We start from the raw sequence: 17,854 nt of genomic DNA, 5'->3' as shown, positions 1-17,854 counted from the left end.
TTTGTTCAGGCTGGAGAAGTGAAGGCTTCGGTGGGAGTTAATAGCAGCTTTCCATTTATAGAATGGAAAATTCTGAGGAGGTTATCAAGGAGAAGGGGCCAGGTTCTTACAGTGGTGCATGGCATGATGATAAGTCAATGAGCCTAAGTCAAAACAAGAGAGGTTCAGACTGGACATAAGGGAAAAAAAAATCACTATTAGAATAGCTAGTATTGGAACAGTGCAGAGAGGCTGTGCATCTCCATCCTTGGAGACTTTCAAGGCTAGACTGAATAATGGCCTAAGCAACCTGGTCTGATCTTCTAGATGACCCTGACTTGAGCAGAAAACCGAATTAGAGAGTTCCTGACGATCCTTCCAACCTGAATTATCCTGTGATCCTCTCCCTGTGCATCTTCAATAAGTGTCTGGCTCCACCTTGTCTATACATTCTCATTTGATACATTCAGAGAGCAATTAGATCTCCCCTTAGGCTTTTTTTCTTAAAGCTAAACAAAGCTGTTTTTAGGACCTGGGCATAAAACAGGGAAATATACATATTTCTCAGAAAAGGAAAAAAAGTCACTGAAATATGGCTATGGAAAGAGTAGAGTACAACCTAAACATACAATCCAGTAAAAGGCCTGAGCAGTGAGAATAGTGAATTGAGGAAAGGAATTAGGAACTGAGAACAAAGAAACTGCTTCTATGATTCAGGATCCCTGTGTTCAAGGAAACTGGAGTTTGACTACTGTTTGTCAATAATTCAGACGCATCAAAGAAACTACTAAGTATAGCCCTTTTTTCCACCTACCTGAAACAATAAGAATCTGAATTTTTGGCTGACTGGGTCAAAAGAAGAAGGAGGCATTCTGAAGTCTTTGACCCTGTTAAGAGAGATGTTTCCCCCTCCAAAACGTCCCTGTTTATTCTCCTTGCTTTAATGTGCAATTGTCAAATACAAATGGTCACTAACCAGGAAAGCCACCCTGACGAAACCAGAGGGTCACTGACACTATTAATGAAATTCAAAGTTTGTATCATAAACCCTTCTTTAATGTTTTTTCTGGGAGACAGAATGTTTTAGCTAGTACTTTTCCAAATGAGTCACTAACACCCTTGTCTTAATTCTGCAACTGCTGCTAATTTGAAGTGCCAGCCTTCTCCCCTCTTTCCCCAGAATGAAATAAAATATCAATGTTGCATTGTGCTGAAAATGGAAAGTTAGATGTAACACTATGCTACAAGGCCTCTGGAAGTTCCATTTACATTTGATTCTTTCTTTCCTCCCAGGCCTATACCTAACTTAAGCCATATCAGCAAATTATTTCACACTTACTTCCACAATCATTGGTCCTAAGAATGAAAGACAGACTCAAAAGGGTCTGTCCCTCAGCGCAGACTCAGTGAACCAACATCTAACACAATTTAAAACACTAAAAGAAAAGATAAAGTCATAGAAAAATTATGTTAACAGTTATCAGCATATATGTGAAATCAGCCGATTTTGGTAACCTAAGAGGTCTGTGATTTTGGTAACCTAAGAGGTCTGTGGGCCAAGGCCCCAGAAAACCTTTTATTCAGAAAAGCTACACAACACCACTTTGTTGGACAAAAGCGAGGCCTATGAGGATGTACTTCTCTCAGAGACAACTTTACCCATAGCCATGCAAATCTCAAACTCCTTAAGCATCACATTAGTTGCTCCACTGTAAAAATGTATTGCAGGTGGAGGGTTTGGGGTTAGTTTTCAGCCAGACTGGTTTCTTGATTCAGCTCATTGACAGATCATACAAATGCTTGTGCCAGCACAGGGGAAAGGAGAGGAATGGGTTGCTGGGAGCAATGGGGGAAGACAAGATTGTCCTTTTTGGCTGCTGCGCATAGTTATGTAAAATTAAAGTGATTATGTAGCTATGGCCTGAGGGATAGAAGAGGTCACAGATACTACCACAGCCTATAAACTGCTGTAGAAATTGTGTCAGTGTGTGTTGCCAAGAGACAAGCAAGGGAATTCAGTTCTTAAACTGTTGTAAAATCCACAAAGTTAAGCCCATTCACTCTATCTCCCTACAAAAGATCAATACTTTCCATGCACAAGAGTCACACCAAACATTTTGAGTTCCATTTTGTATCAGTAAGCTCTGCTTATCTACCTGGAACGATTTTGAAGTACTTTTCATAGGCCTTACATGCGTGCTGAGATTTCAGAAATTTAGCTTAAATATATTTTGAAATGTTTTCATCAAGTCAGAGCAATTGAGACTAAATGTGCTCTTATGATCTCAGACCATGAACAAGAGCACAGTGCTTAAAAGCCATGAAACAATTGAGTCATGGTACCTGGTTATACTCAGGTCCAAGCTCATCTTCCTCAATTCTGAGATAACATAATTCAGCTTAGAACTTACTGAAATTACAGTTAAATGCAGATCTCAGTATATTCAGCTGAGGAAGACTAAGAAGATGCAGGAAGTCAGATAATAATCATCACCTATTAGCTACAGTAAATATGACCTGAATCTGTTGAGTGCCTGTTTTGACTGAAATGAATTAAACTCAGGCAGAAGATATTTTTATCAGTGTGCTTTTCCAATATTTTTCACTTTTTTAGCAAAGCAGGAGTTTTTCCAGTAGAAATTATAATTACTACAGTAATTATAAAGAGTTTCACCTGAGTTTTGAAAAAAAAAAAAAAAACCTAAAGAACTATTTTATTCAAAGAAAATTAACTTCTCCCTCTACAAACTTATTGCACACCTTTCATGAGTGCCTTGGGATCCTGTGTTGAAGGTAAAGCTAGAAAATACACTAGTACAAATCAGACAGACTGTGTAATTCTGGGCTTTTGCAGCTGTTGTCTACCTATTGGATATAAACTTCACAGACATGGCTTTGGAACAAACTGAGAGCCTGGGGGGGTTAACAATCAAACAAAAGAAAAAAAGCACTGAATAAATGTTTCAAGTCTATTTCAAGTCATATATTGGTTTATCACTTTTTTTGTAAAAGTCAGTCAGTCCCTTAAGACCATCACACTCAGGATCTGCTCATATGTCTGCAGTAAAGTTACTATAGAATCAAGGAGAGGGACCAAGATTTTGTTGACATTTCTTAAATGACGCCAATCACACAGTATCAAATTAAGCATCAAGCACAGTGAACTCTAGGGATGAGTTTAGTCTCAAACTTCTAGAACTTACAAAGCTAATAAGAACCCGTAATTTCTATCATTAATTTGGTGGAGGAAATATTTTTTTACTCTGTCACTTGAAAATCAGTCTCTAGTGCATGTATATTTATACCACTGCTTTCTCTACAGAGGTTGGATTAAGGGAGGAAAGTTGCAGCATTTTTATAACTCTTTTTAAAAGACTCCTTAGGAAAGAAAATACAAAATAAGCACATTATGGATGCCATTGCTACTTCTCCTTGATTCCAGCCCTGATCACACAATCTATAAGCACTCCCTAACTTTTGCTCCTCTGAAATGAAGATTATGACCACCATGTCATTTCAGATCCCCCCCAAATAAGCATGGTCAGCATAATCCAAGCATAAATTAACATTATAGTACATATTGCTTATCTGAAACCAAAGGCATAACTCATGTTGACTTCAATGAAGCCAGTCTTCAAGATGATGATGTTGTGAAGTGTTTCTACATTTCATGTTTCTTTATCAGTTATTTAAACAGTTACAATAATGTACATTATTGTACGTTAACATACATCCTTCTTGACACCACCATAATGTACATGATACATTAATATACATCCTTCTTGACACCACCAAACAGTGCAGTGCCCCCAGCATGGAATATCTCGGTTTAAGCCTTCCTGAAGTCACTACTATTAACAATATGTCTGGTTACATCCTGCTTCTAATGCATATTTGCCCAGGTGGCTAATCTGACATTAATTCTCATGAAAGCTCTGCAACAGAATAGTTCAAAACTGGAGTAATTCCACACAAGGAAGACAGACATTTGCAGAGCTTTGTATGAACTTTGCTCAACCCATTTCCAGAAAAGCTTTTGCATATTTAAGAATTATTCTAGCAAGAGTTTCTAGAAATACTTTCTGAAGGGCATATTTCTAGTTCATAGCAAGCCACCTGAACCAAACTTTAAAAGTAGCTATAACTGGGACAAGGATAGAGATGCTCCTCACAAAACAAGCCAGCTGGAACAACTACACAGAACAACCATTGTGACCAGTGGTCTGTCTGATGGATGGATGTAAACAGACAGTCCCAGTTTTGGACTGGGATGTTTGGAAATAGAGAAAATGCTCTTTCTAGGTAACACTCTTAATTTCTCCCTATTTTACATCCCCTGGGATGTACATTTTATAGAGCTGGAAGGGATTACCTTACCACCAGGCCTCTCAAGTTTTTCTTAAAATGGATAAATTTTACAATTCTTTCCTTTCCACAGTATAGTACATTTTTTTGAAAGAATTCTTCGGGTAGTTGCACAATAAAATCCCAGCCTGGCTGGAATGGGAGAGAACATATTCAAGAAGCTGAGGAGGCTAACAGGATCAGGTAACTGTGTGGAGACAAAAAGTTTGCTTGCAGCTAATCTGTGCTTTTTTTTCTTTCTTTTTAAAGGATTTCTAAGTCCAGTCAAGAACTAGAGAGATCACAATTATGGACAATTAATATAACTTCCAAGAATACAGAGTGTGCAAATTATTTCTATCCAACCTTATAAACACGAGCACTGTTTACTGTAAACTTGTCTTTTACTATGTACAGATTTTGCAGTCATAGTGCATACAGAACAAATCTAACTAAACTGATTAGTAATCATTTATGCTGACTAAAATCAGCTCATAAGCTAGTAAAACTTTTTAAAGGGTGACAGACCTGTGCTTGGTACAGAATGCAGTGCCAAGGTATACATCAGCAGCAAACAATTAGCAGGTCCAACCTCCTCTGCTTTAGAAGCATCTAAAGCAGAAGGTTCTACATCAGTCTATTAACTTCATACATTGACACTTAACTGCAGATTATCCAGTGTCTCCTAATAATAAAGTTTCATATCTGTTTTGTTCTTACTCTACCATCAAAAAGTCTGGATAAAAATTAAGTGTTCCCATTTTAAAGTTTGCACTGAACAGCCTGAAAACCAGTTTTTGACATGGCAGAATCTGCCTGCTCACTACAGCTTATATCAATTTACAGTCCTGCCTACAAACCTATGCAAACTTCTAGAAATATTAGCTTTTCTCAGAGCTGCCAGGGCACCAGTTTTGTAGCTCTCAAATTATGAAGTTTAAGGCCCACTCTAAGGTAATTTAGCAAGATTCCAGGATTTCATTTCTTCTGTGTTGCTGTTATCTAATACCATACAAAATAAATAGAATTCAAGTATCACAAAAGTATTATCTATGACTATTAAAAGCTTGCACTTCAGATAAACCATGCTATCTATAGGAAATGTTTCCATCTTCTACTAACTCTCTCTTATACAAAGAAGTTTCCTTTATGATACAGAAGCCTGTTAGTGAAACTAGTCATATTGTCACTTTATTCTCCAAGGAAAAAACCAGTAAAACAGCTAGTTATCACGACTTATTTGTAAACTGTTGTGTGCTTCATGACTCTGAATTCCATTTGATATTTCGGTAAAGGAAAACAAAGCATGGATTCACTTTTATTTCTTATTTGACCAAAGCAAATTGTAGCCTAGAGATGTCTATATATATTTGTATTTGTTTATGTGTACTTTGTCTTGTTAAACTTCAAAATAATCTGCCTGGCACAGTCAGGTTTTACTCCTGGGCAGACAGGCCTTTAAGCATTACTAAAACACATACAGTCTTAACGAACATAATTTTCCAAAATGTTGAAATACAGAATATCTCAATTACAAGTAAAACATTAAGTACGAAAATGAAATACAACTGAGTCGAAATTTGAAAAGCAAATGTTACAGAAATATTGCTTAAAAAGTACCTAAACCATTAGAAACCTCCATTAAACTTGGAAAATATTTTTGTCGTTCTCTGGCAAGCCATACAATGCTGCAATATAGGAACTGTAATAAAACATACATTCATTAGAAGACACAAAAATTTTACAGATATGTCAAACATATCATTTGCCAGAGTAAAAATTGTGGCAGTCCCAAAAATGAAGGTTTTACAAGCTTCAACTTAAAGCCATTTCAAACTATTTTCATTTCCATAATGATTTTCATATTAAAAGCCTTACACCTTCTTCCAATGTTAATTTTGTTCATTTAATTTAAGTCCATGGTTTCACTAATCTCTTTTGATGCTGAGCTCCCTAAGACTAGGGGGAGGGAGGTGCTGAATCACAGCAAATGTTTATATTTCCTCCCAGAATATATCATTGAACCAGCTTGAATACTTCATAAATAAGACTGTGAGATCATAACAGTCAAACACAAATCTGTTTTTATAATCTATAACATATTTGTAGCAATTAAAATAGTTGACCACATCAACATTTTAACCTAAAAAACCATTAGGAATGTACACAATTTCTAATGAGTATTTTTGAGCTCTCCACAGAAAAAACTCCATCTTCAAGCAATTCCTGTCACCTCCTAATTATTGATTTGCAGTTTATTAGTCAGCAGATTTTCCATTGTTATTTAAATAAGAAGCAAAACTTCTAGTTTCAAAATCTCCTACCTCCCCCAGTGTAATCACGTACCATTACCCATCATTCATTCAGCAAAGGCTATTCAATTCTATCATCATTTGTCTTTAATAAAAACCAAAGATTTCTCCAGAATTACTGAAATAGTTCATGTAGTGGACAAGAGGCTGTTTTAGGGCTCAAAGAATAGAACAGCTGAAAACTATGAATTAAATTGATATTTCTACATGTTCAGAGAGGATCCAAAGGGAGAAGATTGCTTGTATTACTGGATTTTGTATACTTGAATATCAAAACTTACAATTACTAGTCCTTTTATCTATACCAAGGAGACACCTTTTTTTCGTTTATTTCTTTTATAAAATCAAGATTATGAAAACAAGAAACTTCCACTGGATCCCAGATATTTCATTTCATGTGTGTACGTCAAATGGCTGTGTGTTCTCTCTGCTGAAACAGAGCAATGTAATTTCAGGCTGTATAATTTTATAGCAAAGACTACAAGACGCTTTGAAGATGTCATTGACTGTAATACAAATCAATATTAAATTATCTGTACAGGAAACATTTTCAAAAGATGATCCACCATGCTTTCTCATAGGATCATGGATTTCTACGATCATTCTCTACTAACTACTGTAAGCTATTACAGTTTATCTCCTTCTTCAATTATTTACAGGTCAAAACACCCAAACGACATTGCTTTGTATATATTCCATGTTATGTACTTGGTTCGTAACTTACTATTGCCACACAAAACCATGAAGGTAAAAGCTGCTGAATAAAGACATTTGTTTCATTTAAGAATATTTATATAGTCATAAAGCTAAGTGATGCAAAAGGCTGTCCTTTAGGCATTCTACCTTTCTTCAAAATAATGCATTCAAAATATATATGTAAACAGTACTGAAGTGATTACTCTGCAGCACAATCTTTAAATGGCTATAGTCTGTACTATTTAGCCTGATGTTGATTAGACATTTAAGAGAGCAGTAATTTCAAATCACCTAAAGACCTTAATCACATTTCTATCAATTTCTGTATATGTGAATGCGCATTCCAAAGCCTCCTCATTGCTGCCTTGTAAAACATCTCATGACCATCAAACTGAATTTATTTTTCAGCCAAGCAGTAAAAAATACGTTTCACAATACAAGTAACACAAACACAATAAAAAGAAGAGCCTATCAAGTGTGTAGATAAAGGGAAGGGAATTCTTGTCCTGTCACTGTCAGAAAGGCAAGATGCTTTAACAGGGAAAAAAAAAATCATAACCAAACCCCACACCACGGTTATAACCTCTAAAAAAAGTTCACACATTGAAGCCTCATATGGGTCTGTTTTGATTTGTGAGGAGTGACACTGGTGGTTGGAAAGGCTTATGCTAAATGTTCCAGACAGCTGATGCAACCACCTCTGCATCTGCCAGTTTGCAGCATGATGCTTCTAGAGCAGTGGGGCTGGCTGCCCTTACAGACTTGAAGGAGAAAGGAAAAAAAGGTGGAGATCCACCACCACAAGAATTGCTAACATCAATATTCCTGCAAACACCGCCTACCCGCGTACAACATTAACCATCAGGAGCTGGACCCTTAATGCGTTTTTTAATCCAGTTCGAAAACTGCAAGGTGGCAGCTCACAAAGGTCCAACTCCATAGACAATGAGTATCCACCCGAGTCCAGCAGCTTCCCCAGTGCCCGTATTTAACTGGAATTACAGCCATCCCCATCGCAGCAGCAAGCATGCCCGGCCACCCCTCGGGATGTCACAGCACTCCCGCCCCAGGGTGACCGAAGGACGGCCATGGCAGACTCAGCCGGGCCCTGCCGCCCGAACTTCGGGTCCTCTCCCTGCGTTCCAGGGGCTGCACTGGGCGAAAGCAGCGGGAGCGGGGCCCGCAGCGCTCCACTCTGTGGCGGGGTGGCCGAGGACGTGGTTGGGAAGGAGGAGACAGGCGGAGAGCCCCGGGGAAGAGGAGGGACCGCCGGCGGGAGGGGGAAGGCGAGAGGGAAGGAGTCAGGTCGGAGATGGCACAGTCGGGAGCGAGGGGAAGGGGTGGGAGCACGGCGGGGGCTCCCAGAGGCTTTCCCGGGGCGGCGGCGGGCGACAGGAAGGGGCTGCCGGCTCTTTCCTGCCTCTGTCCCCCGGTGCAACCTGACCGCCTCCCGCGGGCCGTGCCCCAGCCGCGGAGCCCCCGCCCGGGTTCGGCCCTGGCCGGCCGCCCGGAGCGGGGCCAGCCCCAGACGCGCCGCGCCGCCCGGCGTGCCGGACCCTACCTTCGCCTGCAGATACTGGGGGTAGTAGTAGGTGGTGTACTGGGGGTACATCTGCTGTTTCCACACTTTGCCCATGAAGCTGGAAATGTAGCCTGCAGTGCAGGGATGGGGGGGTACTTTGGGGGGCTCCAGCCGCCTCTCCGTCTCTCTCTCTCCCTCCTGCCTCTTCCTCTCCAGTGGCGGCGGCGGCTCCTGCTCCTCGGCCGAGCCCAGACCTTCCTCCTCCTCCTCCTCCTCCACCCAAAAAGCCACAGCGGAGCGGCGGCGGGGGCAGGCACTCTCGCTCTCTCCCCGGGAGTTCCTGCCAAGTCCCCGCCCGGCCGGGCCGAGCAGGAGCAGCAGCGGCAGCGGAGCGGCGGCGCAGGGAGCGCTCGGGGCCGGCGCGGCAGCGGCGGCGGTGCCGGGCGGCGGGGCAGGGCTGGCGGAGGGGCGGGGGGGAGAGGGGGCGAGGGGAGGCGCTTAGCCCCTCTGGGAGCCCGGGGCGAGCCTCAGCCCCGGCCCGGTGTCGGGGTAGCTGCGCGGGGTAGGATTGCTGCTCGGCTCAAGGGCCGCTCCAGCAGCGGCGGGAGCTGCGGTGCCCGGCAGGAGCGGAGCGAGGGGTTTCCACGTTCTGGAGAAGGAGAAGGAGGACTGCAGTGGCCGCATCGCGCCCGGCTCGGCTCTGACCTAATTAGCCGGGTTGTGCTTTGTTATCGCCTTCGCTCTTTGTGCATCTCGCTGCCGAGCAGTGGTGCAGGACGCAGGCTGGAAGGGAGAATTGAGTACGTTTTGGAAAACCAAATTTGGCTTCGGTTCTGCCTGGCGGTACAGGGTCCATTTATCTGCTGGGAGCAAAAGGGACTGCAGTGCTAAAATCGGTTTACAGAGCAGCAACCACAAAACCAGACCAAATTCTCTGTCTGGCCCATTGCACATTCTTAAATTTGTACTTTAGCCAGCGGTGCTGAGTACACTTCATTCTGAAACAGGAAACATCCCTGTTCTAGTCAATAGTAGTTACATTTTTTCACTTGAATATTTTCTGTCTGAAAGCTAATTTCCCAAACATTAGAAGTGGGGACTGGCAGCACACTATAGTTCACTGTTGTTGGTAAAAAAACAACTTAGTCCACTGGTTTACTTCTGACAAATCCATCTCTTTTCAACCAAAGATAAATTGATCCTCATAGCATTAGGCAGATGCCGTTTCTTTGTCACACTAATCACAATCATTTTTGTCTTGCAGCATTGTTTGATTAATAAAACATGTATATAAGGTCAACAAAAACTCCCGAGTCTATTAGTATCAGCCAAACTAAATGTGATAGTAGTGGAAAGAAAGATTAAAAACCTCGAGGATGTACAAGCATCCCAGAGCGATAGCAAAGGCAGCTTTTGTGCAGCCGTGAATCCCTAGTGCAGCCTGAGCAATGAGAGGTAACTGCAGATATTCTTCCAAATTCCAGCTGAGCAGAGGAGAATTAAGCAAATGACATTGCAGCTCTCCTGGTCAGCCATTAAGATCACTTTAAAAGTTTTTTTTCCAGGGAAGAAAGTTGTAAGCACTTTATGGTCCATGCATAAGAAACTAGTTGCATCTTAAGGAAAAGGCTTTTTCTTCAGGAAAGGCATAGGAGCTTTTGAATTTTGGTTAGGTTTAGGCGGTTTTTTGGTTTTGTTTTGGGGTTTGATTGGTTTTTTGTTTGTGTGGGGTTTTTTTGTTTTGTTTTGTTTTTGTTGTTGTTGTTGTTAACACAGGGCTAGAATGACTTTGAAAAGAAGGATGAACACAGAAATCATGCAAGTTGGTAACGTTTTTTTGCCCACAATGGTAATCTTCTGTGGGAGGGACAAACTCAGAGAAAAGTTGAGCAGAACAGAAATATCAGGTATTTGAGGGGGTTAAGAATGTATATGTGGAGAAGCTGAAATGGCCTTGGTCAAAATCAGCTGTCCTCTGTTTGGTGGCATTTATGCAGTGAAAAAAGCATACAGGCTGCAATTATCTCTAAAGCATGTGAGGTAATATGGTAATATATTTCCAAGGTAGTGCATGGTCAGAGGATAGCAGAAATTTAGTTTCAGAGCTTCATGGGGAAATGTGTTGCTACAGCCCAGATACGTGAGGATATTGTTATAGACTGCTTTGAGAACTGCCAGATTGTGGTCTGAAGTTCTTGGTTGAACTACAAAGAATGTAGTGCTGGCCTCTCATAAGCTGACAGGTTTCGGGTGCCAGTACACTTAGTCTCCTTCTGACAAAAACCGAACAAGCAAGAAGAAATAAAGACTGGTAAATGATGAATGCATTTTGTGGGGATTCTCCTGAGGAGAAGGAAAGAATGAGATCTGAAAGAAAACATATTATACTGAAGCCATCTGGAAATAGAAGAGTGTTTTTCTAGAATCCATCTTCATGTAAACAGCAACTGTGGTTGTCACAAGTACATTGTGCAATCCTGAATGAGGCGAGAAGCATCCAGAATAAAAAAATCTTTAGGAAATCAGAAGAGGAGAAATGCAGCCTGTATCACTCCAGCCTTTACAACTGCAACAGTCTCCAGCTTAGTTGTGTCAAGTTACTGAGAATGGCTGATGGCTGCCAGCAAGAGGAGCAGCAATACACTCTGCCACAACGGCTCCTGAAAGTGATGAAAGAAGAAATCTGGCTAAGAGAGTATTTGATTTCAACTGCAACAGCTAAAGCTGATCTCCAAGTTCCTTCCCAGTCTCTCCTTGCAGAGACTTAGAACTTTCTCAAACAAGGTCTTTTGCTCTAAAGCTTAGTCTCATCACCAAACCTGTTTCACTGTTAACATAATGATGACACCAATTTGGTTCCATTTTAATCCAGAATATTTTCTAATTAAAGATCTATTTCCATTGGAATATCTGCTAAGCTGACATTACAGAAGTTCAAAATATATAGTTTAATATTTATCATTGAATTTAAAAATAAGCCTGCAACTTAATACTGCAAACTTTTACAGTGTAGTGATCCCATTGATGGTTAATGAGAATTTGCAAATAATACTCAGTTTTTATTAAAATGAGGTTAGAAAATGTAATTATTTTATTGGAATCATTTGTATGAGCCTCAGTTACAGAATTTGTTTTCATTTTTTAAAATTATATTTAAGATGTTTACTGTATTAAGAAGGAATCGGTGAAGAATTCTTGGGCCAAAAAAATCAAATTTAGCATCACTCAAGGCAATCTCTGCTTCTGTTTTTTTAATATGTTCATTACTCAGCCAACTTAGTAATATGAATGCAAGTTGTGCAATACAGACAGGATGGCATTGCAGAAGAAACTTTAAACCAAATGACTAATTTCTTAACTTTTCATACTAATGGAAAGGTTTGGTTTTACTTGCTTATTCTCTGTTCATTGCAAGGGCAAATAAACACTTTTAAACTGAAACTGTTTGTGCCATCTGGTGGTACTAACTCTTGTCATCATAACTAACTCACAAGGTTAAAAATGCTTCCCCCATTTATGCACCACATGAAGTATAGGATTAAAAAGGAAGGCGTACACTGAAGTGTGTTCTGAAAGCGTGTATATACTCAACAGAGTAAAAAGATGACTTCCTACAAACTGCACTAGGACAAATGTGGATACTGTGGCTTCGTGAATGTTAGGGAAAACAGAAATCCATAATTTTGCCTATGGCCAGAGTTCATTGACTATTGATGGAACATTATTAAATGCTACATTTTTTTACATTACTTCTTTATCATAAATATTCTCTGTGGTCAGGAGTGATTAAAATATTATGAAAACACAGTTGGGTTGTTGCTGCAAAAGCCTGAGAAGCACTTTATGTGCTGCCATGTCAGAGGAATTTTAGGGCAACTCAGTTCGGCCCAATCACTAGTTGTGCACTGACTCTAAGAGTGTTGGAAGAGAAAGACCATTTATGCTTTACAGATTAACTTAGACATTAGAGTTCTACCCTGAGGCAGAAAAAGTCAAATGCAATGCAGAATAGGAGGGAAATCTATTTAAACCATCTCACTTCAGGAACCTAGTGGACTGCTGTACTCTGCACCAGCTGGGATCTTTGCACTGGTTAAGCTGAAAGAGACAGACATGTTTATGCTGCAATCGTTATTATTTTGACACGGTCAGGAATATTTGAACAAGTTTGGTTTGGTTTTTTTTTTTGTTTTTTTTTTGGTTAAGATACTAACTTGAGTCTTGGGATATCTTTCTTCAAAACCATATGTACCACAGCATATGGGTGAGAGGGTGAGCAAGTCGCTGAACTACCCTGTGCCTTACTTCCCATTTGCAAACTGTGTCAAACATTCACCCAGTTCTTTGCCTGCCTTTTGCGTTCGATCTGTAGGCAACACAGGGCACCAAAATCACTTGCTAGGAATCTGCCTAGTGCAATTCACGTAAGAGGACTAAAACAAACAGAAGCAGCGGCAGTGCAGCACTTCTGGATGCAGAGAAGCCAAGTACTGCGTCCTAATTCACATACAAATGTTAACAAGCCAAGGATCTATTTTACATCCTCAAACTGCACATTAGAGCTACAGAAATGCAGCTAGGTTTAAGTGCTCCACCAGTAACTCCTTTGCTCTTCCCCACGCCCCCTAACACACACTGTTCCAATTACTTGCAAAACCTCCTTGTTGTAATGCCACCCTTAGCCCCATCATACGGCCTTGACTGCTTTGCAACACAAATGAAAGACTCTTCAATTCAGGTCGCACTAGGCCACACTCAAGCACAAAGGCTAAATAAACGGCCATTGTTAATGGGCCACCAAGATGAAAAGCACTTGATTGTTGCCATCAATTAAATCAACTCTCTGGCTTTAGTGGCTATTAACTCTTTCAGTAAATTCTTAAATATTTATTTCAACAGAGTGACTATAATTCTATATTTTTACAGTGGCTTTCCTGCTGTAACAACATTTCCCTAGAACACTGCTGAATGTAGTGTGCCCTTGTTTATCCTTACAGCTGAGCCATGCACTGCACCAGCTCAGCTGCTCCAGACAGCTGCAGTCTCTGTAATTCACTTTTGTAAAATCTACAGGGCTATAAACTATTCTAAGATTGTCCAACTGAAGTATTTATCTGGCACTAACATACAGGGATTTAACATGCTTCTGCATTTGGGCTTCCCCTTTCATGGTTTCGTGTGCACCAGGCAATGCTCCCATTATTGGCAATGGACATTCACAAAAAATGCCACTGGACTGCTCATGAAAACAGTTTGTGTTTGCAGCTACACACATCACCATGAATTTGGGTACACTGATTACCAGCAATAACCTTTGTCTTGTGTTTAGATAGGTCTGAGAGAATTCTTTGCCACATAAGCACCTCATTTTCTATGTTTTCTATATTCTCGTTTACTCTACCCTATGATGCCCAGCTAATAGAGATGATTGCACACTGAAAGCAATTGGGTTTTTTTCAGCATTCGTTGTGAAACCTGTGAGGCACCTCTTGTTGGTCCGGTTCTATAGATCTATTTAGTACATGTACATTTTATGTAAATAGTCTTCTCATTAATGGCAAAAATGAGGTGTATTATAGGAGTGTGTTCACTCTAGGGTGGAGATAGTTAAGAATCCCACTTCTATTCATAAATTATTTATCAGAAACTTCCATCCCATGCAGTTCCTAACTACCCTGGAGTGTCTCTAGCAATACAGTCTTCGCTGTGCAAGCAGATGAACAAGGAGCAGAATAATTGTACCTCTATAAAATATTGATCAGCTACAATTCTTTCATTCCCTTTTAATTTTCTCATCTCAGTTTCAGGGCAGTATTTGTCATTCCTTCTTTTCTTTCCAAACACCAAGCACAGCCTGCTTTGGCTGCAGCATAATAAGAATAATTTTGGGTGTCTTTTTGCCGTCTTGACCAACCAGCCACGGTTGGCCTTGATAGAACTCAAACTTTGATTTTAAATATTTGTAGATAATTTGGAACAAACTCTTTTTTTTCCCTGCCATGCAAACAAAAATTAAAAGTTTAATTAACTTAGAGAACAAACATCTTATTTCTGCAGACTTTAGGGACATATTTCACTGTCTTTAGGCACATCTTAAGCAAGTGAAGGATACATCCCTCAGGTTTCTATTCTAAAATACCTCTAAATTTTCCCATTTTTTGAATAAAACTATTCCAAATCATGAGATGTTAACCTTCCAGTACAAACACAGTTTTATTTTAGACAAGTTCTACAGCTTATATAGTGTCTAACAAGTCTTTCCAATGTTTGAAACTCCTCCTACTGCTTCCATCACCCACAGCAACACCTTCAGCTGCCTCACACCCTTGTGCAGTCCCAGGTACGAGCTAGTTGATGTAATTCGAGTGCTGGATGGCCAGATGGCCCAGGCCGAACCCCACCTGCAGAGCTCTCAAGCAGGACACCAGCTTTCTCACCTTTTCCGAGCTGCTGATTTTCATGCAGCTTTCAGGGCCATCCTCTCTGCTCCAACATCACCTTTCATTGAAATTGCCTGAAGGCTTCAACAATTGGGAGGGTGAAGGTGTAAGGGAAGCTGAAGGAGGAGGTGAGTAGGCAAAAGAATTACACGAGCCTTATTTCCTTAAGAAAGCACATGAATAAGTCCAAGACCATAGGCAATTTACCTTTAATGAAATATACCATATTAGGTTCTACATTTTTGATGTCCTAAGTTTGTAATTTAATGGAACTAGAGAATAGGGCACTTTCATAAACTTTAAAAAATCCTTTGCCAAGTGAACCAAACACTTAAAGTATGTATCTCAACATATTCTTACCAGTGCTCTTTTTATTTGATTTTCTGTACACAGAAAAAACATCTTAGTCACAAAAGGACCAGAACACATTGCCATTTTGAATTAGTTCATGTATCTGAGCTTCATTCACAATTTATCATGTTTATCACAAACTATTTGTAAATGCTGGACACTCAGCCTCCGGTACATGCAAATTGACACAGTGCAATACATCCTCAGAGCCAACAGGTGACTGTCTCTACTGCATAATTCAAAAAACCATTAAAGTGTCATCACCCTTGATCTACTGTAAAAATGGAAGCTTTCTCCTTGGCTTTGAATCCATCTCTTCAGTCTAGATGAAATGCCAGCTCCTCAGTTCAGCTGGGGTGATTCGTATTAGCTGATAACCCTGCTGTGGAAGCCCCAACATTCCCTGCTGAAATAGTCCTCAAGTCATGCAACACTGACAAAGCAAAGTTGAGCAACTTCATTTATTTTTCTATTTGGCAGAGACAGTAATGGTAATGCTGATGGGAATTTGTGGAACTAAGAGCAAGGCCCAGCTAGATGTCCCAGTTACGGTGTATTTCTTAGGTGATTAAAAAGTTTTTTCTTATTTCTGAGAATCAATAGAGGAAAAGTGTCAATATGATAAACTGAGATTCTTCTTGGTCCATTTTGTGCTGTTTCAAGACATGCCAATTTACATGCTAGTGTAACAGAGAAGACAACCCCTTTTTCATTTAATTATAAACATTTAGGATGTTTATATCCCATCCTTCTACTGTACTGTGATGTCACAGTGGTTTTTTGATTTATCTGCACAATACTTTTCTGAACCCATTTTTTGTGTGTGTTCACAGACATGAAACTGAGATGTGGAGGGTCTATGTGAATGTTATAAGATTATAAAGGACATAAATTGTGTTGCCAATAATAGAAATAAAATAACAATATATATTAGAAAAAAAAAAACATAAATAACTTTGGATTTTCTGTTTCCAAGGCTAGTTCTTCAGGTTAGGACCAGCTTAATGATTTTGTTGTTCCTTATGTAAATAAGAGAATACACCAATAAAAGCTTTGAATTCTCACATGTAGATTTAACTGTTTTGTATCTTTCTTGTTTCCAAAACTATCAGTCTCATTTTAATATCATTCCTCCTTTTCTTAGGATTTTATGCCTGTCAGAAACATTGTTGTATCAGAAAAGTCTTTCAGACAGACAGCAAAATGTGCTTAGCATTTCAAATCCTTTCCAGATCTTGTGTTTCACAACAACTCTTTATAAACCAATCTGTATTTATTTTGGTGGAATGTTATCCAAATAAAAATATTGCATTTGCAGCTCTGGTCTCTGGGGCTTTAATTCACTGAGAAACTTAAGGAAGTATTCACTGATTGTGGGATAATATTTCTGTCAGATGCTAGCAGTATTTATTGCATCATTTTATGAATTTTGACTTCTTTTTTTTTTTTTTATAATTTGGTGTTTATAAAGCACTTTTGCTTCCGTTTTCACTAGGGGAGGCACAAAGATATCAAACCGCCAAACATATGTTCCTGGGGGACCTAAACATTGTAAATAAATAAGCCAAAGTCTGAGCTGTAGTCAACATATCTCTAGCAAAGAAGACTGTTAATCATTTTTTCTCAGAGGACTTAGAGACTAGCAAGTGCCTGCTAAACCTTACCATCATCTTTAGGATTTATAGTTTTGGATTTTCATGCTTTAATACTGGCTGATCAAATATGTTAGGAATTCACAGAGGTTTTATAGTTTTAGTTTATTATAATTGCTACTTTATTTACAACCTTGGACTCCCTACATAACCTAGGAAACACCACTATGTGTGACAACGGCCCTAGTGCAAAATTTTCGGAATGTCACACACGGTTCTGCGCGTAGGTCAGCCCTGCCAGGCAGGCGCAGCAGTCTCTTGGACAAAGCCACATGTGGACAATGTGGATGCTCAGGGAAGCACCAGTTTCTGACGCCTCAAGAACAGCTTCCCTCAGGAGCTGCCTCTGGCCAGGTGTGACAGTGGGGACTAACCCCTGACTGGGGGTCGCAGCGCCAGCGACACCTCCGGCTCCCCGTACGTGCGGGTGTGCTTGGGGAAAGCATTGAGGGAGGTCCAAGGCTGCGCCTCACGGGTGGCGCTGGTGGGGCTCCTGGCCCTGCCACAGAGCCGGGCCCGCAGGACACGGGCCCGCAGGACACGGGCCCGCAGGACACG

At 40.3% G+C, this 17,854-nt stretch overlaps 1 protein-coding gene across 2 annotated transcripts in view; it reads right to left on the bottom strand.

Annotated features, from left to right (window-relative positions):
* Nucleotides 1-9,180, bottom strand: part of RBMS1 (RNA binding motif single stranded interacting protein 1) — a 145,479-nt gene extending 136,299 nt beyond the window's left edge. The window contains exon 1 of one of the 2 annotated variants that reach the window (XM_027636962.1): nucleotides 8,893-9,180. In XM_027636962.1, coding sequence (XP_027492763.1) covers nucleotides 8,893-8,967 — 75 coding nt within the window. In that variant the 5' untranslated portion in view covers nucleotides 8,968-9,180. The remainder of the gene's footprint in view (nucleotides 1-8,892) is intronic. The other variant, XM_027636963.1, reaches the window with a different exon arrangement.
* Nucleotides 9,181-17,854: the final 8,674 nt, after the last annotated feature.

The sequence above is a fragment of the Corapipo altera genome, unplaced genomic scaffold, assembly GCF_003945725.1.
Source record: "Corapipo altera isolate COAL_440 unplaced genomic scaffold, ASM394572v1 45, whole genome shotgun sequence".
NCBI classification, from domain to species: domain Eukaryota; kingdom Metazoa; phylum Chordata; class Aves; order Passeriformes; family Pipridae; genus Corapipo; species Corapipo altera.
This window is presented reverse-complemented; position numbering and strand designations above follow the sequence as displayed.